The 26193-nt window shown below is 44.2% G+C and overlaps 2 protein-coding genes across 5 annotated transcripts in view; one reads left to right on the forward strand and one right to left on the reverse strand.

Moving 5' to 3' along the window:
• The window catches only part of MASP2 (MBL associated serine protease 2), a 13758-nt gene extending 2909 nt beyond the window's left edge, over positions 1–10849 (forward strand). Inside the window, exons 5-10 of the mRNA XM_027108309.1 lie at positions 1729–1925; positions 1999–2146; positions 5934–6052; positions 7755–7833; positions 9876–10007; positions 10509–10849. Coding sequence (XP_026964110.1) covers positions 1729–1925; positions 1999–2146; positions 5934–6052; positions 7755–7833; positions 9876–10007; positions 10509–10615 — 782 coding nt within the window. The 3' untranslated portion in view covers positions 10616–10849. The remainder of the gene's footprint in view (positions 1–1728; positions 1926–1998; positions 2147–5933; positions 6053–7754; positions 7834–9875; positions 10008–10508) is intronic.
• Positions 10231–24583, reverse strand: TARDBP (TAR DNA binding protein). Of its 4 annotated transcripts, none has more exons than XR_003433454.1 (7): positions 24458–24583; positions 23228–23479; positions 20987–21150; positions 20230–20370; positions 17612–17782; positions 16011–17224; positions 10231–14229 (listed from the first exon to the last, which is right to left on the reverse strand). XR_003433454.1 is itself a non-coding variant. In XM_027110200.1 (6 exons), exons 2-6 carry the CDS (start codon positions 23463–23465, stop codon positions 16694–16696), a joined length of 1245 nt encoding a protein of 414 aa, XP_026966001.1. In that variant the 5' UTR covers positions 23466–23479; positions 24458–24583; the 3' UTR covers positions 14099–16693. The 4 variants fall into 4 exon arrangements, 2 of the variants coding, with proteins under 2 accessions (XP_026966001.1, XP_026966002.1); XR_003433453.1 differs by having other exon boundaries at positions 13979–15275; XM_027110200.1 differs by having other exon boundaries at positions 14099–17224.
• Between the last annotated feature and the right edge of the window lie 1610 nt (positions 24584–26193).

Genomic DNA, 26193 nt, shown 5'->3' on the forward strand with positions numbered 1-26193 from the left:
CCCCCACCCATCCCCCCACTCATCCCCCCACCCATCCATCCACCCATCCCCCCACCTAAGCACTCATCCATCCACGTTCTCCAGCTCCTCACCTGCCTCCACCCTGTCCTTGGCTCACTCTCACTCCTCCTCAGCTCATTCACTTGGTGAGCATGTGGTCGGCCCTCACTGTGTACCTGGCCAATCAGGACTCATCCTCCTTGGGGGGCTTCAGCATGAAGGAGTGGGGGCCCTAGGCCTGCCTCACACAAGCTTCCCTCCATGAAACTTCAGCTCAAAGCTGCCGGTTCAGCCCCCAGCAGGCCAACCCCTTTGGCCTCCACGGCCCGGACTCCCCTCTGCGCCCCTGACGGGGGCCTGGACAGAAAACCAGCTGGCGCTCTGGGAGCGAGCAGCCCCCACCCTTGGTGCTGAGCCCGCTCCCCTGCTCAGTGCCCTCCCCCGTGTCTCTCCCCGTCTCTGTTCTCTCTTCCAGAGCAGAGCCTCTAGCCTGCCCTCCGGCTCCGGTCTGACTCGGGCAAGACCGCTGCAGCCTGCAGCCCCCATTGACCCCGCCCACGGACCTAACAATAAACTCGGCTCCACCTCCACCTGCTGCGTGTCTCTGGGGGGGAAGGGTGAGGGGAGGGCAGCAGTGTGCACTCTGGACCCCCTTCCTTCCCACCCTCACCTCAGCCCGAGGGGCCCTAGTTGGTGGGAGCCGCCTCTATGGGGCCACAGGCTCCTTTGCCAGAGGGGCTTGCTCTGTCCTCACCCTCATTTTGATGATGGGGCACCGAGGCCCAGAGAGGGGCAGGGGGCTCACACAGGGGAACCGAGCTCTAGCTACTCCCCCACCAGGAATCCAAGGACTGAGCTCAAAGCATCCTGGGGTCCACCTCCTGTTCAGAGGATACCTCAGGTCCTGGGTGTGCTGGGGAGGGGGAGTCTGACCCCGAGCAGAGAGGCCCAAGGAGGTATCGATTCACTGATGGGCAGTCTGGTTGGTCCCCCACATCCGGGGGTGACTCCCTCTGTCCCATGGGGAGCAGCCACGTGGAAGAAGAAAGGCAGTGCTGGGACTCCTCACTTCCTGGAATGCCTGTGTCCCCACCTCTGCCACCTGGGGGATGGGGGGGTAGAACCCTCCTACGAGTGATGCCAACAGACATTCTCTTTGCAAAGGCAGAATCAGCTGTTTCACTGGGGAAAGTGGGTACCAGACTCACTTATGATCAGTGTGGACTTGAACTGCCCTCAATTGCCCCCCAGGGCAGAGCCTAGACCCAGGGAAGGTGGGCAAGGGGAGGCCTTCCTGAGTGTTCCTGGAGGGGGCCCAGGGGAGACTCCTCTCCTGCCACCTCCCCACACCAAATTCCTGGGAACAGGAAAGTCCCCTTCACTTCTGGTGCCCCTTTCCCCCAGGCAGACCCTGACATGGCTCACTCCCCGCACCCCTGGAACTGTGACTCTGGCCCAGGGTTCCCCACACCAGGAGCCTCAGCTAAGGGCCTCCATCCTCCCTGGGGTTGTGAGTGGGGCCCCTGGAGAATGTACCTCCAAGGGTCACTTGTTTCAGCTAAATCCTGGAAGCCAGAGAGACCCCTCCCTAAATTGTCCCTTCAGCCACTGGGTGGGGCGTTCAGTCTCAGGAGATGCCTCTGGGGCTGGCATGTGACAGTGGACAGGTGGCCTGAGCCACGCCGCCTGCGCCTGGCTCACCCCGCCTGTCCTCTCCCCTCTCCCCAGCCCTGTGCTCAGGCCAGGTCTTCACCGCCCGGTCTGGGGTGCTCAGCAGCCCTGGATACCCTCAGCCGTACCCCAAACTCTCCAGCTGCACCTACAGCATCCGCCTGGAGGAGGGGTTCCGTGTCACCCTGGACTTCGTGGAGTCCTTTGACGTGGAGATGCACCCTGAGACCCAGTGCCCCTACGACTCCCTGAAGGTCTGGTTCCCCTGGCCGCTGCCTCCCCCTGGCCCGGCAGGTCCTGAGGTGACAGGGGCCTCTCCACTTTCAGATTCAAACAGACAAGGAGGAATATGGCCCATTTTGTGGGAAGACGTTGCCCCACAGGATTGAAACTAAGAGCAACACTGTGACCATCACCTTTGCCACCGATGAGTCGGGGGACCACACGGGCTGGAAGATCCACTACAACAGCACAGGTGAGCGCAGGTGGGGCTCCAATTCGGCAGGGAGCTCTTCCAGAAACATCAAGGAGCCACACAGGATGGAACGCTTCCTGGCCGGGCCTGGGAAGGTGGGGGAGGGAAAAGTTTTTCTTAACCCTCTTAGTGTTCCTGGCTGGGTCTGAAAAGCAACCTGACAGGTTAACAGGAAAAAAAAGCATACATGTTTATGTCATGTAAATTTTATGTGGCACAGGAGACTTTGTAAGGAAATAAAGACTCAGAGAGACAGCTGGACCTGTGCACTTTTGGGCTAGGTTTGCTGAGGTGTATGATAGGCTGAGGAATATGAAGCAAGGGTGGAAAACGGGGTGGGGGAACTTAGCCCTGTTAGGATTGTTCTTGGCATCCTTTTGTCTTTGGTGATAAGGCTTCCCTCTGGGTGTAGGGCAGACACCTCTCACGTGAGGGTCTTATGACCTGCTTCAGGGAAGAAGGGCGAAGGGCGGGGAATCAGAGTGACCTTCCTGCTTCTGCCATTTTCTCAAACTCCCAGCTTAAAATCGTCAACATGCCAAGGTGCCGTATTTTGAGGTAGTGTGTCCTGAACTCCATCAGAAGACAGGCCAGGTTTGAGTGGGGTCGTCTGCGAGGCAGGGGTCCCCTATGGGAAGTGTCGCCCCCCCATTCATCCACCCACCCACCCACCCCTCCATCCAACCATCCCTCCTTCTACCCATCTACCCATCCAAACAGCCATCCTCCTCTCCTGCCCTACTTCTCACCCTCCCCTCTTCCACTCACCCCTCCATCCAACCATCCCTCCTTCTACCCATTTACCCATCCAAACAGACATCCTCCTCTCCTTCCCTACCTCTCACCCTCCCCTCTTCCATTCACCCCTCCATCCAACCATCCTTCCTTCCATCTGTAGGGGAGGAAATAATAATTTTCCCTCTGCCCTTCCAAATTCTTGGCTGGGAACAAGAGACATTAACGAGAGAAAAAGACACAAGTTTATGAACATGTAGATCTCGTGCATACGTGGGAGATAACCCAGGGGAAAATGAGTCTCAGAGGTGGCTTAGAATTCAGGCTTAAACATCTTCAGCTAAAGACAAAAGAGAGAAAGGGTACAGGGGAGTCCAGTTGTGAGGAGGTGACCAGGAAAAGCATGGTAAGCAAGAGTAAGATTCGTTATGCAGATTAAAGACTGTCTTCTTTTTATTGCTTTTGAAATTTAATTTTAGTAAAAAAAAAATTTTCTGTCTTTTCCTTTAAGAGTTTCTAGTGATTTAGTCCTCCTACTCCTGGTACAGAGTTCTGAGACACTCTTACAAATGGAGATTTCCTCTGTAAACGTAAATTTCCTTTAGAAAAGGGTGCTTTCTACTCTGTTTTCAGAGTCTCTCCTGTGTCTGCTGTTTCATAAGATAATCAGCTCAAAATACAGTTGGCTTCCCACACCGGTGGATGTAGAGCCCATGGATACAGATGGCTGACACGCTGCCTTTGTTTTTCTTTTGGCCGAGAAGCTTGTGGGATGATGTTAGTTTTCCGACCAGAGATTGAACCCATGCCCTCGGCAGTGAAAGCGCTGAGTCCTAACCACTGGACCGCCAGGGCGTTCCCTCTGCCACTTTGTATAAGGGACTTGAGCAACCGCAGATTTTGGTATCCACGGGGCTCCTGGAACCAATGCCCCGCAGACATCGCGGGACAGCTATAATCCTTATGCCAAGTCATGTTCATGCCACCCCTCACACACATCCATCTGTCCATCCTTCCCTCCTTCCATCCATCCATCCATCTTATGGATGTGCACTGGGCCCTGTGTGGGGAATACGTAATACCTCTGCTGTCAGTCCAGTCTAGTCACAGCACCATGACCACAGCCCTGTGACAAGCACAGCCGAGCACCAGACACAGTGAGAGTCCAGAGGAGGGACCTGGCCCAGGCAGGGGCCGGGTGCTAACAAAAGGGGCCTGGGACACGAAACATACGAGATTGGATTGAAAGGACAAGTAGGTATTGGAGGAAGGTGGAAGGGTGTTCCAAGTGCAAGGGAAGTGTATGTGCAAAAGCCCAGAGGCTCCGACTTTCTTGGTGTGAGCTGTAAGAGGGTGTGATGGGGTAGGCAGAGATGGGGACTCCCGCCTGACATGGAGGGTTTGGACAGGGAGTCTGCACTCTGCCTCTCAGACCCTCCTCCACCGCCTCTTCCTCGTGACAGACCCTCAGACGTAGACGGTAGTTCGTGGTGCCACCTCCTGAGGCACGAGTCCAAGCCCCCCACCTTCGGGCACTGACCTCTGGACCTGTCTGTCCCTCTCACCACTCTCAGCCAACAGGTCTTTCAGGATGTTTTTGGAAAGACAGAGTAGCTGAGCTGGAGAAGCGCCAAGGCCCCAAGCCGTGCTCCGAGCGCAGGCTGGGTGTCAGACTGCCCGGGTTGGCGTCCCGGCTGTAATGCATCCTGTTTCCTGGCCATGTGACATTGAACCTCTTAACATAACTTTTCTGAGACTTAATGTCGCAATTATCCAATGAAGGACAAAGCTCCTTGGAAAGGTGGGGATTAGTGGGCTAACGCAGAAGACACCGAGTGAGCATGGAGGAGGTGTTGAGTAATTTTAAAAATGAGATTGAATTAGGAAAGATATTAACCTTTGGGCCAGCTCTGTGGGAAAGGGTGGGAGACGGGTCAGTAGGGGAGAGACCAGCACTTTGGGAACATTTCATTTGCTTCTTGTTCATATTTTAAAAGCCTTTTGTTTTCCTGTGGGTCGAAGTAATAAAACTTCTAAAACTGAAGCACTGGTTTCAGAGTGAGTCAGAGGGAAGAGTCAGGTTTGCCAGGCTGGTGGGTGAGAAGGGGCCAGGACAGAGCCTGGAGGTGTGTGTGAAGGGAAATGCCAGCAGGGCCCTGGCCTGGGTATGAGGTAGCCTCGGGAAGCCCTGGCCCCGACAGGGCCACCTGGAACATCCCTGGAGATTGGTTCCAAGAGGGGAGACTCTGGGGCCTGCCTGGGACTGAGAGTCGCTGCAGGACACAGGGGTCAGCTGCTGGAGGAAGCAGGGGACTGGGCAAATGACCTGCATGGGCTGAGGGGTGGCCTTGGGTGATGGGCAGCCATGGGGCACTGGCTGAAGGCTTGGGGTGACAACAGGCCAGGGTTTGGGGGCCAAAGTGGAAGCCAGCCGTGAGCCCTGTGGGCACGTGCTCACGAGGGATGTATGAGGCTTCCTGAGTGCCAGTCTGGCCCTGAGCCCCGGTGCCTCTCTGAGCCACAGGGGCTGCTGTGAGGGTTCGCTGGCTGCAACCCCCTGTTGCCCAGCCCTTATTAGCAAAGCGATTTCCTCTGTGCTTCACATTTGGTCCTCGCAACGGCCTTAGAAGCTGAGCAAACGTTCTTATCACTCTCAGCTTACAGATGAGGAAACTGAGGATTTCCTGTGATTTTAACCCATGCTGTCCAGCTCTTTCCCCAAGTTACACTCCCCCGGTTTTCAGCAGTGTGTGTGAGGCCCCTGGCGTGGAGCAGATGCTCCCTTTGCCGTGACCATGCTCCCTTACCACGTTCCCGGCTTTCTTTTCATCACTTTGGCTGAAGCCCAGGCCAGGAGACAAATCCTAATTTGTACGATAAGCAGCGAAGAGTTTAATCTTGCCTTTGGTTTTAAATCTTAAGAACTCCACCCCACTGTGGCAAGCTCTCTTTACACGTTGTTTCATGTATAAACCAAGAACTTCTAATTGCTAAATTCAGACTTGCTGCTATAGAGCCAGCTAAACCCCCGACATCTGGTTTCCTTGCGCAGCTCAGCCCTGCCCTGACCCGACGGCACCACCTAACGGCCACATCTCCCCTGTGCAGGCCACATACATCATGAAAGACCGCTTCTTTGTCTTCTGCGAGTCGGGCTACGAACTTCTGCAAGTAAGTTAATACAAAGCTGTTTAAGTGCACCACAATCATGATGGTTTTTGAATGAATACATATTTATATCAGCAAATATGTGAAAGGAAAATGGGGAAACAGCTGTTGTCAGCATGGTGGTTTACTTTGCCTATGATTAAACAATAAAATTCAAAGAAATGATACATTTGCTAAGAGAAACGGCTCTAGAGAATTTTCTATTCTTAGGAACTCCGCTTTTTAAAATTTTTTTTAAATTTATTATTTTTGGCTGCGTTGGGTCTTTGTTGCTGTGCATGGGTTTTCTCTAGTTGCGGCGAGGGGGGCGCTACTCTTTGTTGTTTCGGTGGCTTCTCTTGTTGTACAGCACGGGCACCAGGTGCGCGGGATCCAGTAGTTGTGGCATGCAGGCTCAGTAGTTACGGCTCGTGGGCCCTGGAGCACAGGCTCAGTAGCTGTGGCCCACGGGCCCAGTTGCTCCGCGGCATGTGGGGTCTTCCCGGACCAGGGCTCGAACCCGTGTCCCCTGCACTGGCAGGCGGATTCTCAACCACTGCGCCACCAGGGAAGCCCATAGCTCCGCTTTTTAAAAAAACTTTTTCTTTTTCTTTTTTTTTTGAAAGCTGGCGATTAAAATGAACACCTTTTCTCTGTTCACACACATTACAGCAGCTCTTGGTAAAGCAGCTGAAATGTTGGTCATGTGCTCTGTGTTATCACCTTGCATTAAATCAAGCTCCTCCTGGTCAAATGACCTTTACATGAAACAACTCCTGGGCCCACAAAAAAATTAAATGGCCCTTGGAAACAGTATATTCTGCAAAGTTATAAACAGTGACCACTGTTAAGGGAGAAGGAGGATAATTTCAAAAAATGCTTAGTGTGTTTCTTTAGGGGCACAGGTTAGAGATTCACATGCCCTCTTTATGTTCTTCAAACTGTCACTGAATCCCAGTGGTAAAAAGCAATAACACTGAAAAGATAGCTGGTTATGCAACCAGTCCTGTGGAGGGACAACCACCCCCGACCCTCAAAAAAGTGAGACACTTTGCTCAGCTTGTAAACTCCTCGGCGGGCTCTTTCCACAGCAACTTGGACCCAAGCCTGTTCAGTTTCTGAGGAAAAAAGAAGTCATCCTGCTCTCCTTCGAAGCATAAAGCTTCAGTCAAAGCCACCTTCTTTCATTTTAAAGTCTGATTTTAGAAAAATATTTAAATAAGTCAAAAATGTCCCGTTAAATATTAGCAATGGAAAGTGATTGAGGACACACATGCGAAGCTTCTGGAAATATTGATATTTTAAATAACTTTCCTCCAGTTAATAGCCGCAGGCTAGAAAAATCCAGACACATCCATATCTGATCAGGCTGATCTTCCCCAAACTTTTGACTGTCACCCTTTGGCACTTTACATAAAGAAATGGTGGAACACCAGCAGGAACTTGTGAGAAATCTGACGTATTCTTGGATTAAGTGGAAAGCAGAAAATATAAACTGCTGCAGAGGTCAACATCTTTAAAACTGATACACACACATAGGTGACATCACCAACAAGTACACACATGTATCAAGGCAGTTGGGCTGCGTGTCCAGTCATGTGGGTGCATCACCCCCTTGGGAGCATGTCTTGAAACACTCGAAGAAGAACTATCGTGGGAGCAGAGCTTTGGGGAGTGGTTTCCTGATATAAACAAGGAAATTAATATTTTCTCAATTCCTCTTTAGGGTTATTGGCCCCTGAAATCATTTGTTGCAGTCTGTCAGACAGATGGATCTTGGGACCAACCGATGCCGGAGTGCAGCAGTACGTATGTGTGACCACAACGCCTGTAGCTGCTTCTGCTACTACTGCTGCTTCTGGTATTTAAAGAATGATTTATCAGGGCCTGAATTCCAAATTTGCTTCTCATCCTCAGTCTCTCAGAGCACTTTTAAGAGGTTAAAACAGGACCAAGCTACTAGAAAAAGTATTTGCTTCAGAAAAGTATGGTATTTAAAAATATTTTTCTAAGTATAAAATACTCATAAAAGATGGGAAATAGAGAAAATTACAAACATTATAATACTCATAATCCCGCCGTATCAGAGTATAGTCACTCTCGTTATTTTGGTGCATAGCCCTCCAATTACATATATCACACATGTAAACATGTACAGGCTACTGTTTGTAGGGGCATATACGCATCAAACTGGGATAATGGTGTTCACTACCATTTTGTGAACTAAGAATCACGTACCTTATTTTTAATATTTTTAAAATTATGATACGTGTTAAATGGAAAAACCATATAAATTCACAAAAATATACAGTGAAAGCCTCTCTTGCCCAAATCCTCAAACTACCTGTAAGACACTGGGATCCATTCCTTCTTACTCTTTATTTCCTATACTATTTATACTAACATATCTCACTTACTTTTGAGCTAAATCTGACTGCAATGTACTCTTCCCCCCAACATTGTTGGGTTATCGTTCCACAACAATCCAAGCACTCGTAGAGCTGCTCCTTCTTTTTAATGACTGCATAGTATTCCATCAGAGGACCTATGCTTTTTGTTTCATGTGATTTCTATTGTTTCCAGTTTACTATTACATATGCTGCCATAGTATACTTTCACATATTTTTTAAAAATAAATTTAGTTTTTGGCTGCATTGGGTCTTCGTTGTTGTGCACAGGCTTCCTCTAGTTGCACTGAGCGGGGGCTACTCTCCGCCACGGCACACTGTCCCCTCACTGCAGTGGCCTCTCCCGTTGCAAAGCACAGGCTCCAGGCGTGCAGGCCTCAGTAGTTGTGGCTCGCGTTCTCCAGAGCGCAGGCCCAGTAGTTGTGCCACACGGGCCTACTTGCTCCGTGGCATGTGGGATCCTCCCGGACCAGGGCTCAAACCCGCGTCCCCTGCATTGGCAGGTGGACTCCTAACCACTGCACCAGCAGGGAAGTCCCTACTTTCACATATTTTTTTGCAAGGGTTTCTACGAAATTCCTAGGGGAATATTTTTATTTCAAAATTTATATTCCCGTGAGACTACCAATTCTTTACTACCAATTCTTTTAGTTTAAAAACCAGTAAAGAGCTGGCACCGAAGGACTGTTGGACTAAGGTATGGGTTAGAGCCCTGATTCTGCCACTTTTCACTGGGTAGTTACGGGCATCTCATCTGTGGAGAATTAAGGCAACGTAGACAACGCTCTTGACACAAAGCCAGACACACTGCTATTAAGTTGCTAAAAACGATTTACCTTTTAAAATCCACAGAAGTACATCAACAATTTTTAGATGTCTGTGTACAAAACTATGACTTTTAGACTGGTATCACTTTGTCTCACAAATTGGTTATGTCACATTAGTAATGTCCTAACAGTTGTGAATTCTAACCCAAACTCAAGGTATTATGACTTCCAGGTCTTCTAAAAAGGTCAACTTAGGGAAAGGATCATAAGAACAAGTTCTTCGGTCTTCTTTGTTCTATTTTTTAGGCTAACCAAATTGTACCATTTAACATCAAACCAGACTGTATAGGCATATGCAGCCTGTGCTGTTTTCTTTCGTGAGTGCTAAGAAGTCCAAGTAGTTTCAAATTCCCTTCCTTTAGGGAAGGCATCATACAACTCCTTGCCTAGGGCCTTCACTTCAACCTAGCCATTTAGTTAGGAACAGAGATGAGAGTGATGCTTTCAAATCACACTAAGGTGATTCTCTCCATTTTCAGAGATGAAATGATGTCCATCTTGAATATGACTTCAAGTTATAACAACACAGAGCACAACCACTATCAGTCTCCACATCGTTTTAATGTTAGGATTCAAAGTACAAACTGACTTTCCCTCTCCCGTGTTTATTAGTTGTTGACTGTGGCCCTCCTGATGACCTACCCAGTGGCCAAGTGGACTATATAACGGGTGCCGAGGTGACCATATACAAAGCTGTGGTTAAATATCGCTGTAATGAGTTCTACACAATGAGAACAGATGATGGTAAGCAAATTGTTCAAAGTTGGGGGTGGGTGATATTTGGAACCTAAGCCCTCATGATCTGAGAATAGACTTAGCCAACATTTCTGGCTAAGGCTAGACAAAAGATTAAAAGGCACTTCTTCCACCTGCGAAGTGAAATATTATAGCTGAAGTGACTTTAATGTCAATTTGCAAGAATCTGAAAACAGATCTTACCTAGTAAATGACTACTACAAACACACAATATATTCCAAATGGTTTAATTTAACAAGTCAAAACCTTATCATTAAGCACTTAAGATCTTGATACATATTCAAGTTACACATCTAAAAGGTTTCCACTTTGCAAGCATACATGGTAATGCAGAGACCTCCTATTTATGAAATCATGTAAAATGGTTATTCAGACGCCTCTGTTTCCCACTGATGCTCAGGAATCTGCATTTTCGAGGGGGTATTCAAGCAAATGACAACCACCTTTGCACATGCAGTTAAACATTTTTGCTCTTTCAATGATTTGCAGGTAAATATGTGTGTGAGGCTGATGGATTCTGGACGAGCTCCAAAGGAGAAAAATCACCCCCTGTCTGTGAGCCTGGTAATGGATACATTTATACACGAGATTCATAACTGATGGAAAGTAGAACTGGGTAGCAGACAGTAAGTAGTGCTTCAGCTGTGTAGGCAGAAATGTAACTTCAGCACTTGGCTCTTAGACCAGCTTATTATTTCCAAATAGTATGTTCTCATTACCCCTTCCATATGGAGAGGTTGTTGGTGCTGACTGTATCAGTCATTTGATTATTTTTGACCTTACAACTAGGCAAGCATAAAAAATTAAATGATTTTTAAAATTATCTTGAACCATTTATACATTTATAAACATGATTTCTTCTCTTTAAAAATGCTATTAAAACCCAAAGCTAATAACCTCATTATTTCCCTAAGCAATTGTTTTCAATGACATCTAGTTTTTAAACATTAATGCAATTTGCCTTTTAACAGTACTTAAAAAAAAGTTTTACCAGAATCTGCTCTGAAGATATAGTTGAGTGCTTAAAAAAAAAATCAGAAAGGTAATAATATACTCATCACCCCTGTGCTATTTGGCTTAAATTAGTCTTTTTTAAAAACCTGCATCTTAGCTGACAACAATGTTTGTAAGCTTTAATAAGAGTATTCTGCCACAACAGGAAACATATTTGCTACATTTATGAGCATATTTAGTTAGCAATACATAATAAAGTTTAGTGTTTGGAAGAAACAACTAGACCCAAAATAATTTCTGAACCTAAAGGTTCCTGGCTACAACTGCAACATTCTAATTTTTAAAAAACATTTTAATGTACAAAGGTGAAAGTAATTCTGCAAATCCTATGATAGTGACCTTAGTTTCTGCTTTCCCAGAACTACATGGTAAATACCCCATTTTACAAGTTGGAAGACAGAAGCAATGAAAAGGTTATTTTTCACTTCCTACGCACATCAGCTCAGACAATTCCTGTTTGCCCTATTAAATATTTTCCCAATTGCGAGACCAAATTATTTTACCAAAACAAATCAGTTTCTAAAAGTTAATTTTCACTCACCTCATTTTCTGCAGAGCTAAAAAATACCAAATGGTTTTATCAGGTCTTTGAACAGTGTTTTAAGCAGTCTCACTTGCCTGTATAGGTGGACACCCACCAAATTATGTGATGCAATTTTTGGTTGACATTACATATACACAACTCCAAAGTGGTAATAATTGGAGAAAAAACACCATCGGGTTTCTATAAAGGCTCTATACATCTTTTTTCCCCCAGTTTGTGGAATATCCACCCGTACCACAGAAGGTCGTATATATGGAGGACAAAATGCAAAGCTTGGCGATTTTCCTTGGCAAGCCCTGTTATTAGGTAAAACTATAGCAGCAGGTGCACTTCTATATGACAACTGGATCCTAACAGCTGCTCATGCTGTATATGAGCAAAGAGAAGACGCCGCCTCCCTAGACATTAGAATGGGTGCCCTGAAGAGACTGTCACCTCATTATACACAAGCCTGGGCCGAGGCCATTTTTATACATGAACGTTACACTCATAATGCTGGTTACGATAATGACATAGCATTGATTAAATTGAAGAACAAAGTTGTATTAAATAGAAACATCATGCCTATTTGTTTGCCAAGAAAAGAAGCTGAATGCTTCATGAGAACCAATGATATTGGAACTGCATCTGGATGGGGATTAACCCAAAGGGGTTTTCTTGCCAGAAATCTAATGTTTGTTGACATACCAGTTGTTGACCATCAAAACTGTACTGCGGCATATGCAAAGAAGTCCTATCCGGGGGGAAGGGTAACTGACAACATGCTTTGTGCTGGTTTAGAAAGTGGGGGCAAGGACAGCTGTAAAGGCGACAGTGGGGGGGCATTAGTGTTTCTACATAATGAGACACAGAAATGGTTTGTGGGAGGAATAGTGTCCTGGGGTTCCATCAGTTGTGGGGAGGCAGATCAGTATGGGGTCTACACAAAAGTCATTAACTATCTTCCCTGGATCAAGAACATAATTAATAGTTTTTAACTTGTGTGTCTCCAGTGAGTACATGATTCTTTGTTCTAAAAAATACCTGTAAAAGACCTCAGCAGCAAACTGACCTGAGAAACATTAACACGACAGTTGCTGTTCCACCTCAAAACCAAACCAAACTACAGGTGAGATGTGCCTTTCAGGCACTTCTCCACTTGCCACTTTTCCACCACTTACTCTCTGACTGAAGGGGACATAAACCATTGTAGTGATATTCACCGTTGCCAATCCAACAGAAACTCACTGGTTAAATTTGGACTTACTTACAAAAGTCCAGTGTCTTTTTGCACTGGCCACGTGCATTTCTGGAAATTGCCTGTTCATGTTCTTTAACTGTTTTTCTCCAGTTTTTGTACTTGTTCTTATTGTTCTCTGAGAGCGTTACATATTATAGCAGTATTGGTTCAGGAATTACTTTGAATCATGTTTTTCTTGGGTAGATAAATTGGAAATATCAATACTTTGGCCTAGGTATAGACTGATTTCCATGTTAAAAGCGATGCTATAATTTTTCACTTCTCAAACTGGCAGAAAAGAAGAGCATGGAACAGCACCAGTTCACACTGTCGAAGGCGATGAATTTTCTGAAGGACAATTTGGCAAATCTATTCCACAAGTCTTAAAAGCATGCATAGTCTTTGACCTGGTAATTCCAATGCTAAGATTTTAATTTAGCTGTGAGGATGTTCCTAGCACTTGGAATAAATATTTTATTTTCAAATTCAGAAGACAGTTGAATCAAATGTGGCATTTCCATAAGATGAAATACAACATTAAAAATAAGTGGCGGTATTATTGATAAATCAATCTGTAGTGTTTTTTTCCTTCTTACCACGAATGTGGAATACTTGGGCACATTTAAAAATAGATTACAGATCGTACAACAGCTAAGTACAGAACTTAAATACACAGTTAAGAGTTTCTCTCCTAGTATTCAACAACAAAAAATTATTCTAATTATCACATACATCTTCTGAATTACTAAGTACTCAACATCTTTTTCCTAAGGACAGCATTTAAGCTCTGACTTAACCTTAAAAATCTCATTTCATTTAGCTGGCCATTCTTCCCTAAAAAGCTTTAATACTTAACATTTAACAAACTTTTTCATTCTAGCCAAACAGTTACCATTATATGTAGAAATTCATTGTGAGTTTTGACTAACTTCTCTTGTGCATATGAAGTGCAACTTCTTGAGACTCACTTTTTAAAGGTAACTTTCCAGCATCTTTGTCACATTAAAAACAAAAAGAAACTGTTTTTCCAGTAAGACTCCAGACACTAAACTGTGGTGGCAACAAAAATTTTTATTCAACTGGTTCAAAAATTTTTTAGAATGAATGCATTTAGATGATCAAATAGACTTTAAAAACAAATCTCTGCCAAATAGTTTACTTCTAAACTTCATTTTTTTTTTCTTTAGGGTAGAATTAAATACCCATAGCTATGCAGTACCATAAACATGTTAACAGAAGGCTAGTCAACATTGAAAGCCTTCTAAGACTGGTAACTAGATTTACACAAGTGTAAATAAGGGATCAAAACCATGCCATTGACAAAGATAACTTACCCCTGGGCTCCTTGAAGGCTTGTCAGTTTAGTCTTTGGAGGTCCCCGAATACCATTTTAAGTGTTACCATGTTACTGCTGCTGAGTAACAGTGCAAGTGCTAAAATGCAAAATTCAGATGGTACAGGATTTGGAAATCATGCAATTTAGATGCAGAAAAAAAAAAAATTAAAACAACGCAAGATCCTTTTACAGATGAAACTGAATAAAACAATGTGGCGACCGTAAGTCTAAAGGACGACTTCATTTTTAAGTTTAAAACATGTAACTTGCAAAATGACAAACCTATTTATCATAATCTAATTAGATAAGGGCATCAAGTAAATTATCAGCACAAAAACTTACATTCTTCCATTAGAAAAGGAGCTCAACTCTCATAGAAGTTAGTTACATTTTAAGTACAACAGAGAATATATTATTGCTTTTACATACTTAACAATGCATCGTGAGAGTCTAATCTGAGTTTTATAAGCGATTTTATTCAACATTACTCTATTTCCCCACCTTTGGAAGACAAAGCCCATTTCACTTAACACTTCCACAGACAGACAACCCACCCTGCTAGTTCTTAAAGCTATCAGGCTTCTTAATGGATTTCAGGCACAAGATAATTTGTGGTTTCTTCTACTTTATCCCTATTGCAATTAATTCCACTTTTCAAATCCCCAACTAGAAAGGTGCTGACAGTCCCTTCAATTGATAGGCTTTGCTACAAAGCATTTTAAAATAATTACCATTGTTTTGCCCACTCCGCCAAATAAGAGTATTTTTAGAAGGCATGATTTCCCAATGGAGATTTATAACAGGCCATGTAAATAGAACATCACCCAAATGCACAGAGGCACTAAGAAAAAGCTGGAGGGTACTGCTTACCATTTTAGGTGCGGTCACCCAGACTTATTAAAAACTAGATTTAAAAAGAAAAAAAAAAACTTTTCACTTTGGACAATGCAAGAACAAATAGCAATTAAGTCTGGGTATCAGGTGTCAATGCATGACAGGTGATGAATCCATTTGACTTGAGACAACTTTTCAAATAAGTTTATTTGAAGCAAAATAAACTACTGCCAAGAAACTTTATGAAAGTTCCATCTCAAAAGGGTCAAAAAAGGGGAATTAACTGCTATGAATTCTTTGCATTCAGGGCTGCAAAACAAAGACACATATTATTTAAATCAGTTTTATTTAAGAATTTCCAACATTGACAACTCTTATAAAAAGCATCCAAGCACAGGACACAGAACTGCAGCAAACAGCATTCTTATGGGTAGCTAACAGACATTAGAACTTCCACCCTATTTTGAGACACCCCGAGCTCACTGGTGAACTCTGCTTCCAAGTACTCCTGCAAAGCACACCACAAGCTCAGTCCATGTTCTCAACCCATCAGCTTCAGTTCACATTACCACACTTACAGATCAATAACAGAAGAGAACACACACCATACAGCATTCACAGCAGTTGACAAAGGGGTAGGGGAAATACAAGTATCGTTTCACTTAACACATTCAGCTAACGTGGGTTATCTAAGAACAAAACTCACTTAAAGTCTTCCAGCAGATGTGGGTGTCCTTTGAATGCAAAAAACATTCGTACGTTATTTGCTATCATTGCTCTCTGCACACTCTCTCACCAAAGCCACAGGGATTGAGAGACACATCTCTCCAAGTTAAAAAATATCCATTATGCACCACCAAGTCTCTGCACGCGCTCTCTCCTTTTCTCGCTCATACTAGCCTTTCATGCCTCGGCACCACCATCAATCCCACACAAGGTTTCAAAAGTTCAAACAGCCTTCTGGTTCCATATCACAGCCTTGCGTTCATAGCGTTGATACGACTCCATGAAATAAAGAGTAGCGGATAAAAATGGGACACCCACCGTCAAAGACACAGCCTGTGCAGCGTGACGAATTCTTGAATGAGAAAGCATGAAGACGGAAGTATTCCTATGGCAGAATATTTACAGCACTACTTTCAATGAAGTGCTTCTTCCATAAACATTTGAAATGAGATGAACTGCAGAGATTAAATGAAGGCTTCATATTGTACTTTTGTATATGAAGGGAGACAAGTGTTAAAAAACAAAAACAAAAAACAAAAGAACCAAACACTGTGACACCATGATCTCCAAAAAGGAGATTTTCCTAAGGAAAAAATCCATATGGTGGGGTTCAAATTAAAACAAGGAGAAAAGAATGTAGTTCTAACCAATGGTTTCCATTTTGAACATGCAAAGAATTCACTTGACAAGTCCAGGGATAAAATATTACAGGAGAAACCTTTTGATATCAATTGTAGTGTGTTGGTTTACCAATCAGGCAAACAGCAGTTCCCTTTCAAACACTCAATATTTCAACCCTTTATGTAACAAAACTTATAAAATTCCTTTAGCTCTTCCTCTTTTTCTAAAGAAAAATGTCAAAAATACTGCTGAATATACTCCACACTGAACAAACCAATTTTGAAAATTCTTAGTACATACGTATTTTACAATATACTTACCATGAGTTTAGAAAAATCTGAATTCCCACCAGTTTATACCAACTAACGATAACCCAATGTCTACATTCCCCAGCCAGAAGATTTAGAATCCATGCTTGAGCCAAAGCCGCCATTAAAACCACTGCCTGACCCTGCATTTGATGCTGATCCCCAACCAATTGCTGCACCTGAATTAGAACCACTATAAGAGTTATTTCCAGAACCAAAAGCCTGATTTGGCTCCCTCTGCATGTTGCCTTGGCTTTGGTTATTACCTGATGGGCCTGACTGGTTCTGCTGACTGGCTAACATGCCCATCATACCCCAGCTGCTCTGCAGAGCTGCCTGGGCTGCAGCCATCATTGCTGGATTAATGCTAAAAGCACCAAAGTTCATCCCTCCGCCCATATTACTACCTTGATTGTTTCCCAAACCAGCTCCACCCCCTCTACTGTTACCAAATCCACCCTGATTCCCAAAGCCACCTGGATTACCACCAAATCTTCCACTTCTTTCTAACTGTCTATTGCTATTGTGTTTAGGTTCAGCATTGGATATATGTACGCTGATTCCTTTAATGATCAAGTCCTCTCCACAAAGAGACTGGGCAACCTACAAAAAAATAAGGGATGCAAATAAAGGAGATTAAACCACTGACTCATACATCAAAGTAGCAATAAAACTTAGATTTCAAGCCATCATCTAAACTGGAGAAAAAATAAGCAATGAACACTTATTTCATTTAAAACCATAAAATAGCCTTTAGCTTTAGTAATGGCAGCAGGGATTTTTTAGTTCTTTTTCAAAGGACATGTAACATCCCCACTTAAACCTCACATACTAAAAAAATATCTAAGGGGTTTACCACAAATGTTTAGGCCCATATACCCCACAGCGTACAAGGTCAGAGAGCTTAGCTAAGGGTGGCAATTAGCTGGAAGGGCAAAGTTCCACAGAAATTACCTAATTAGCTGGGACAAAATTATTAAGAGAAAATACCTGATCATCTGCAAACGTAACAAAGGCAAAAGCCCTGAACGGTTTGGGAATGAAGACATCTACCACTTCTCCGTACTGGCAAAAAAACTGCCGCAACTCATCAGCAGTCATGTCTTCCGTACAACGCCCAACAAACACCTTTCTGCTTCTCAAAGGCTCATCTGGGCTTTGCTGGTCAAATTGAAAGGAAGAAAACCATCAGAAATATTTTATGAGCAATGAAAACAGCATTATGGTAGAAGATATAATACAACCTATCTGCCTTTTATATTAGATGAGTCATTAAAAAGTAGGTACATTCTTATTTTTTGCATTAGCACTTCTTATAAGACTTCAATGAAGAATAAAGTTTTAAAGTTGACGAAAGTATATATATATGTTTTATCACCTTTACTGGACTATAATTGCTTTACAATGATGTGTTAGTTTCCGCTTTATAACAAAGTGAATCAGCTATACATATACATATATCCCCATATCTCCTCCCTCTTGCATCTCCCTCCCACTCTCCCTATCCCACTCCTCTAGGTAGTCACAAAGCACCAAGCTGATCTCCCTGTGCTATGTGGCTGCTTCCCACTAGCTATCTATTTTACCTTATATACGTCCATGCCACTCTCTCACTTCGTCCCAGCTTACCCTTCCTCCTCCCCATGTCCTCAAGTCCATCCTCTACGTCTACGTCTTTATTCTTGTCCTGCCCCTGGGTTCTTCAGAACCTTTTTTAGATTCCATATATATGTGTTAGCATACGGTATTTGTTTTTCTCTTTCTGACTTACTTCTCTCTGTATGACAGACTCTAGGTCCATCCACCTCACTACAAATAACTCAATTTCGTTTCTTTTTATGGCTGAGTAATATTCCAATGTATATATGTGCCACATCTTCTTTATCCATTCATCTGTTGATGGACACTTAGGTTGCTTCCATGTCCTGGCTATTGTAAATGCGATGAACATTGTGGTACATGACTCTTTTTGAATTATGGTTTTCTCAGGGTATATGGCCAGTAGTGGGATTGCTGGGTGGTATGGTAGTTTTATTTTTAGTTTTTTAAGGAACCTCCATACTGTTCTCCACAGTGGCTGTATCAATTTACATTCCCACCAACAGTGCAAGAGGGTTCCCTTTTCTCCACACCCTCTCCAGCATTTATTGTTTCTAGATTTTTTGATGATGGCCACTCTGACTGATGTGAGGTGATGATACCTCATTGTAGTTTTGATTTGCATTTCTCTAACAATTAGGGATGTTGAGCATCCTTTCGTGTGTTTGTTGGCAATCTGTACATCTTCTTCAGAGATGTGTCTATTTAGGTCTTCTGCCCATTTTTGGATTGGGTTGTTTTTTTGATATTGAGCTGCATGAGCTGCTTGTAAATTTTGGAGATTAATCCTTTGTCGGTTGCTTCATTTGAAAATATTTTCTCCCATCTGAGGGTTGTCTTTTCGTCTTGTTTATGGTTTCCTTTGCTGTGCAAAAGCTTTTAAGTTTCATTAGGTCCCATTTGTTCATTTTTGTTTTTATTTCCATTTCTCTAGGAGGTGGGTCAAAAAGGATCTTGCTGTGATTTATGTCACAGAGCGTTCTCCCTATGTTTTCCTCTAAGAGTTTTATAGTTTCTTGCCTTACATTTAGGTCTTTAATCCATTCTGAGTTTATTTTTGTGTATGGTATTAGGGAGTGTTCTAATTTCATTCTTTTACATGTAGCTGTCCAGTTTTCCCAGCACCACTTACTGAAGAGGCTGTCTTTTCTCCATTGTATATTCTTGCCTCCTTTGTCAAAGATAAGGTGACCACAGGTGCGTGGGTTTAACTCTGGGCCTTCTATCCTGTTCCACTGATCTATATCTCTGTTTTTGTGCCAGTACCACACTGTCTTGATTACTGTAGCTTTGTAGTATAGTCTGAAGTCCGGGAGCCTGACTCCTCCAGCTCCGTTTTTCTTTCTCAGGATTGCTTTGGTTATTTGGGGTCTTTTGTATTTCCATTCAAATTGTGAACTTTTTTGTTCTAGTTCTGTGAAAAATGCCATTGGCAGTTTGATAGGGATTGCATTGAATCTGTAGATTGCCTTGGGTAGTATAGTCATTTTCACAGTGTTGACTGTTCCAATCCAAGAACATGGTATATCTCTCCATCTGTGTGTATCATCTTTAATTTCTTTCATCAGTGTCTTACACTTTGATGAAAGTATATTTGGATTAAGGAAAGTTGATGATTAAGAAATGTCTTGGCAAAGATGATAATGTTCCAAATAAGCAAGTCTTGCTTGCTTGGAATAAGTTAGGTTTTTAAAAAGATTAACATATTCTAATTGCCTGTATTAACATGTAACTATGTAAGAAATTGTTAAATCACTAAAAATAACAAGAGAAAAGGAAGAACAAAACGAAAAACGTTTTAGTTTGGAGGAGCAATGAACTAAATATTTCAAACAAACATATAAAATATTCAGCATGCATTAAGGTCCTGAGACTTTAACAAGGCAAAAGATTTCAAGAACACACCCTGCCACTACATTTTCCAACTGTAACATTTTATTTTACAGTGTCTTCTAAGTAAGTCTGTCAGCAAAAATGGCCAAAGCAGAGAAAAAAAAAGAGCAAAGTACCTTAGAATTTGGAAGTTTACAGTCACACCATCGTCCATCTATCATATGTCGCTGTGACATTACTTTCACCTGGGTTTCATATTCCGTAAAACGAACAAAGCCAAACCCTTTTGAATGACCAGTTTTAATATCTTTCTTGACCTAGAAAAAAATCATTTAAATTTACTAAAACCACACACACACATAACCAACTCAGAGTACATACATGAAGGGAAATAGTATAAACCATATTTCTTTTCAGCGCCCCTTACGTATACACATAACAAATATTAAAAGTATCATCGGGACTTCCCTGGTGGCGCAGTGGTTAAGAATCTGCCTGCCAATGCAGGGGACATGGGTTCGAGACCTGCTCCAGGAACATCCCACATGCTGCAGAGCAACTAAGCCCGTGTGCCACAACTACTGAGCCTGCATTCTAGAGCCCGTGAGCCACAACTACTGAGCCCATGTGCCACAACTACTGAAGCCAGTGCGCCCAGAGCCCATGCTCCGCAACAAGAGAAGCTACCGCAGTGAGAAGCCTGCACCCCGCAACGAAGAGTAGGCCCTGCTCGCCGCAACTAGAGAAAGCCCACATGCAGCCAAGAAGACCCAATGCAGCCAAAAATAAATAAATTTCTTTGGAGAAAAAAAAAGCAAGAAAACTTATAAAAAAAATATATCACCTGTTGAACATGAAAGGCAGCGTCACTAAAACAACAAGAATTCTGGGTGCTCATTCACTGAAAAACTGTTGAATGAAATCAAAGTTTACCTGAACCATAAGAACTTCTCCAAAGGTACTAAAATATTCTTTGAGATCCTGTTCAGTTGTTTTCCATGGGAGGCCCAACACTATTAAATCAGATGTTTTCTGGACTGCTCTTTTCACTTTCACTGCTGATGAAGCATCTGTTTCATCCATTTTCCTTTTGTTATCTAAACAAAATGAGCAGAAACCTTTCAGAACTTTCATTAAACACTTCGTAAAACACACACCCTCTTCTTCTAGAAATGAGAAGCAAAAACATTCTCAGAACAGTTAAGACGCTGGAAACTTTTGCCAAAGAGTGATGTTAGCTCTCACAGACAGAATAAGAATTGAATAAGTGGCTAAGGTGCTTTTCTGGAGCCAATCTAGGGATTCCAACCTCTGGTTCCATAATGTCTCAAGATTACAATTGCTATGTTCTCCCCTCTAAAAAGGTGTATCAAAACAAAAGTTACTTCACTTTCACTTTAAAATACATTAAGGAAGGAAAAAAAACAGGTTGAATAACTGTGATACTATCTTTGTGCCTATTAAATATATCTGCGTGATTATTTTAAGGCCTATAACTTGAAGACTACTAAAAAATTAGCAACTTTTATCTCCAGCTGTGGATCTAAGGGTGATTTCAATTTTCTTTCTGTTTCGTTTCTAAACTTTCAGCAATGAACTCACGTTACTTTTGTAATAAAAAAGAAACCTGGACTTCCCTGGTGGCGCAGTGGTTAAGAATCTGCCTGCCAATGCAGGGGACATGGGTTCAAGCCCTGGTCCAGGAAGATCCCACATGCCGTAGAGCAACTAAGCCCATGCACCACAACTACTCAGCCTGTGCTCTAGAGCCTGCGAGCCACAACTACTAAAGCCCATGCGCCTCCAGCCCGTGCTCCACAACGAGAAGCCAACACAATGAGAAGTCCGCGCACCGCAACGAAGAGTAGCCCCCGCTCACCATAACTAGAGAAAGCTCGCGCGCAGCAACAAAGACCCAATGCAGCCAAAAATAAATAAATATTAAAAAAAAAAAAAAAAGGAAACCTAAGGTTATCTTAAAAAATCAGTATTTGGAAGAGGAACTAAATGACATTCAGACATACAGACCATTTTTTGGAGTACTGTCAGGTACACAGCAAAACTGAGGAAGGTAGAAACTTCCCATATACCCCCGCTCCCCACACCTGCAGAGCCCTCCCAGCATCAATATCCCCCACCAGGGTGGTATGTTTGTCACAAGCATGAACCTACATCGACACATTACTACATAAATGACATTTTAAGTTTGGGTAAATATTAATCTACAGCCAATGGATCAAGAAACTACATACTAAAAAAAAAAAATCAAGTTGATGCTATTAAGAATTTTCTTGATATATAAAAAAATTTCTTGATGCAACGTCTTAAATACTGACCAAATAATATGACTTTGTTGCAATATTACGTTACAATAAAAGTAACAGACACGGGCTTCCCTGGTGGCGCAGTGGTTCAGAGTCCGCCTGCCGATGCAGGGGACACGAGCTCGTGCCCCGGTCCCGGAAGATCCCACATGCCGCGGAGTGGCTGGGCCCATGAGTCATGGCCGCTGGGCCTGTGCTCCGCAACGGGGTAGGCCACAGCAGTGAGAGGCCCGCGTACCGCAAAAAAAAAAAAAAAAAAAAAAAAAGTAACAGATCTACCAACTAGCACACTCCTACTGCTAAAATGTACTCATTTCCTTCGCTCACTTCTACATCTTCATGCTTCCTTTTAGATTAAAAACATCATTGATAAGGGGCAGTGAGAATAAGACCAGAACCCAAAATTATAATTACGACTGCACTAATTCAAGATTTGGGCTACTGCGACTGATGTTCATTTAAGGAGGAAAAAAAAAGATTAGCTGGATGAGTGATGTAAGCCTGCAAGGACAAAGACCAAACCAAAATACTGAGGCACTTCAGAAAAATCTGTTTACAACAGACTGGTACAACTGCAAAGCATTCTTAATTCCTTAAATTTCACATTAGCTCAGCAACGTTAGTCCAGATAATTGTTTAAACACACAGTCTTTAAAAAATGTCCTGTAATTTCCAATTTTCACTAATGTAAACTAGTGGTCTTTCAAACTTGTCTGATGGTAACGTTTAAAGAAATACTTGGGCTACAGGAGACGGTTCACCATGAAGAGACCATGAGCTATGACTTAGAACGAGGCACAGACCTATAGTTTATACTTTAGCATCACTGCAAAACCAAATGACAACAAACCTTTGGGATAGTTGACAACATACACCAGGTTCCCCCAGCCAGCATCAGGGGCGTGCAGAATTCCTTCTACCAGACGGACACCTCTCATACATTGAGACACTGGATTCCTGTAGCGAAGCCCACATGCCCCTGGAAACTGGGCTGTGACTGTGGACAGCAGCACTGTCCCATCGTCTTCTGATGGTATTTCAATGGGCTCGTCATTCTCATCTTCGGTTACCCGAATATATTCGGACATCTTTGCTTGTCTTGCTTAAATGGAAAAGAGATACGAATGACCAACACTTGTGTCAAAGTAATTGTGTCAAAGTAATTATCCCAGCTGACTAATACCACTACCATGTCATTGTTCTGACTGCCAGAAAAATTCTCGGTGTTTGGATTCTTATAGGTGTTGCTTATCCCTGAAAAATGACGAGGTACAGGCAAAGACAGCTATTCCTATTAAAATGCAATGCCTTGCTAGTTCATTCATTCATTATTTGATGAGTGCCTACTATCCATCAGGTGCTGCAACTATTCACTGTGTGAAACCACAGTCCCAGCTGGCATGCTGGTTGCAAAGGGGGAGATAAGCAGGAGAAAGAAAGCAAACAAGTAATTACTTTATTACAATCGTGATTATGCCACTGGAAAGTAGTCTTGGGGACTGGGAAGAAACTAAACTGGTTGAGATGTGTGTGAGGGGAACGTCAAAGTGGATTTCCCTCAGTAAGCGATGCAGAAACTAAGTCTTTTGAGAACTAAATAGAAGCAGTGAACGAGATGAAGAGAACAAGGGAAAAGTGCCTCCCTGTTCCAAATGTGGGGACTCTCCAAACTTGAGCCGCAGTGACAGCGGCGACAGGTCCTTCGCGACGCGGACCGCCACCTCCCAGAAGCCAGTGCGTGACAACCGTGGGAGGAGTTTTTAAGCGCGGCCGGGGTGGGACCGCTGGGGCACCAGGCCTAATCGCTGTCCTGGCGCAAAGTACGAAGGCACAAAGCAGTGCCCGGGCTCGGAAGCCAGGCCAAACCTCTGCCTCGGGCTGCACGGTTCCGCGTGCCCGGCGTCCCTGCTTCGGCGCCGGCTGCCACCCCGCGACTGGCCCTAACGTCGCTCCCACGCGAGCCCGCTCGGGCAGAATGAAGCAAGCCCGGCCCCACGGCTCCTTTCCCGGGGCGGGGGCCGCCCCACTGCGGGAGCCGAAGCACACAGGGCGTCCTCAGTGAGAAGCGTCCGCGACTCACCCGCTAGGCCGCTGCTAGGAAGCCCGACAGAGAAACTGAAGCAGCGACGAATCCAACAGCAGCCCAGCGACCACTTCGCTCCCACAAAATGGCGCTAGGGCCGCCTCCTCCCCTCTCCGGCCGTCGTCCTCTCCCACCGGTTTCCCGTCCAGAGGGGGAGGCCGCCGCACAGAGACACAACGACCCTTTCCCTAGAGAGTCAGAACGCCCTTCTCGGAGTCTGAGTGTAGGGGGCGGACTTGAAGGCTAAAAGGGGACCGAACCTGGGCCTGAAAAGCTAAAAATGGAAAAAAACGTGGAGGCGTAGGCTTTTAGCTCCCCCCACGTAGCATAATAGATGGCTTCGCCCGACCAACCGCCGGCCCTGGGTCTCGGCCGGAGCTCGCGCACTTTTAAAGTGCGCGAGACTAGCTCAGGGGCCGGGCCGGGCGGGGCGAGGCGGGGGCGGGGCGCCGGGTTGGGGCGGGGCACCTGGGCCCTCCTGACCATTTCGAGACTGGGGAGGGCAGCGGAGGCCAAGACCTTTTTACGTAAAAAGCCAGTCAGGTTCGTCCTCTCTTCTCTCCCCAGCCAACCTCCACACCTGGAGAGAATAACGTTGTTCTAAATAATACCAATCATAGTGCCTACTGTGTACCAGGTACTTCCTAAGTCCTCACATATTTAATTACCCCAACAGTCATGTATGGTAGGTGCTATTGATGTTATCCGCACATACAGGTGAGGAGGAAACTGAGGCACAGAGAGGCTCAGGATCTTGCATAAATAAGGTCACCCAGGTAGTAAATGGTGAATCTGGGATTTGACCCCTAACTCTAATGCTAATGTATTCCAGCTAAGTATGCTAATAATAATAGTGTACTTCATCTATTTTGACATGTGTTATGTTTCACATTTCTGAAATCAATATGTGATTTCAGTTCCAGTTCCACTGATGATATGTCCTAGTTTAATTGGCAACAATCTTAATTTCCTAGTGTACCAGGGTATCAGATTCAATGAAATGCAATACTAGCAAAGCACTCTATACTTATGCATTAACTCATTTAATCCTCGGAAGAACCCTATAGGGTAGGTGTCATTGTTATCATTCCTGTTTTATAGATGAGGAAACTGAGGCACAGAGGTTAAGTAACCTTGCCCAAGCTCACAGGGCTGTAGATGGTGGAGCTGGGATTTGAACCCAGGCAGTCTGGCTCTGGAGTTGGTGCCTCCTGCTTCTTATAGCCTCCTAGGGAATAAATATTGAGTCCTGCACATCCATCTCTGATACCTGCTGTTCATATTGAGCAGATTATACCTGAACCAACTTGGGGAGATAGAAAGGAGCGAGTGGAGGCAGTCAGAATGAGCTACCCCTACCCACCCCCAGGGGTAGTTCAACACACAGGGGATGAAGCAGGACAGATGGCCCCTGACGGTCACTAAGGTTTCTAAACACTGGATGAAGTACAGAGGTCTGTCATCACAGTCTACCCATTCATTTTGGGGGAGAAGTCAGTTTTACTACTCCCAGAGCAGGGATTGAATCCGTGCCCCCTGCAGTGGAAGCATGGAGTCCTAACCACTGGACTGCCAGGGAATTCCCACTACCCCCATTTTGCAGAAGAAGGAACTGAGGCTCAGAGGCTGTGTAAATTGCCTGAGCATGTCACACTGTCCATAAATTACTGTCCAGGGTTTGTCAGATCCTGAAGCTGTGCTCTGTCCACCTCCCTGGACCATTCTCTCCGACA

Source organism: Aethalodelphis obliquidens, unplaced genomic scaffold (genome assembly GCF_003676395.1).
Source record: "Aethalodelphis obliquidens isolate GAN/ISIS:26980383/991018 unplaced genomic scaffold, ASM367639v1 scaffold9, whole genome shotgun sequence".
NCBI lineage: Eukaryota > Metazoa > Chordata > Mammalia > Artiodactyla > Delphinidae > Aethalodelphis > Aethalodelphis obliquidens.

Excerpts from the sequence above, each read along its gene's own strand:
- TARDBP (XM_027110200.1), bottom strand. The coding sequence starts at position 23,465 with ATGTCCGAATATATTCGGGTAACCGAAGATGAGAATGACGAGCCCATT. Across the intron at positions 21,151-23,227 it reads TGTTGTCAACTATCCCAAAG|ATAACAAAAGGAAAATGGAT; the intron begins GTTTGTTGTCAT and ends CATTTTGTTTAG. Across the intron at positions 17,783-20,229 it reads GTAAACTTCCAAATTCTAAG|CAAAGCCCAGATGAGCCTTT; the intron begins GTACTTTGCTCT and ends CAATTTGACCAG.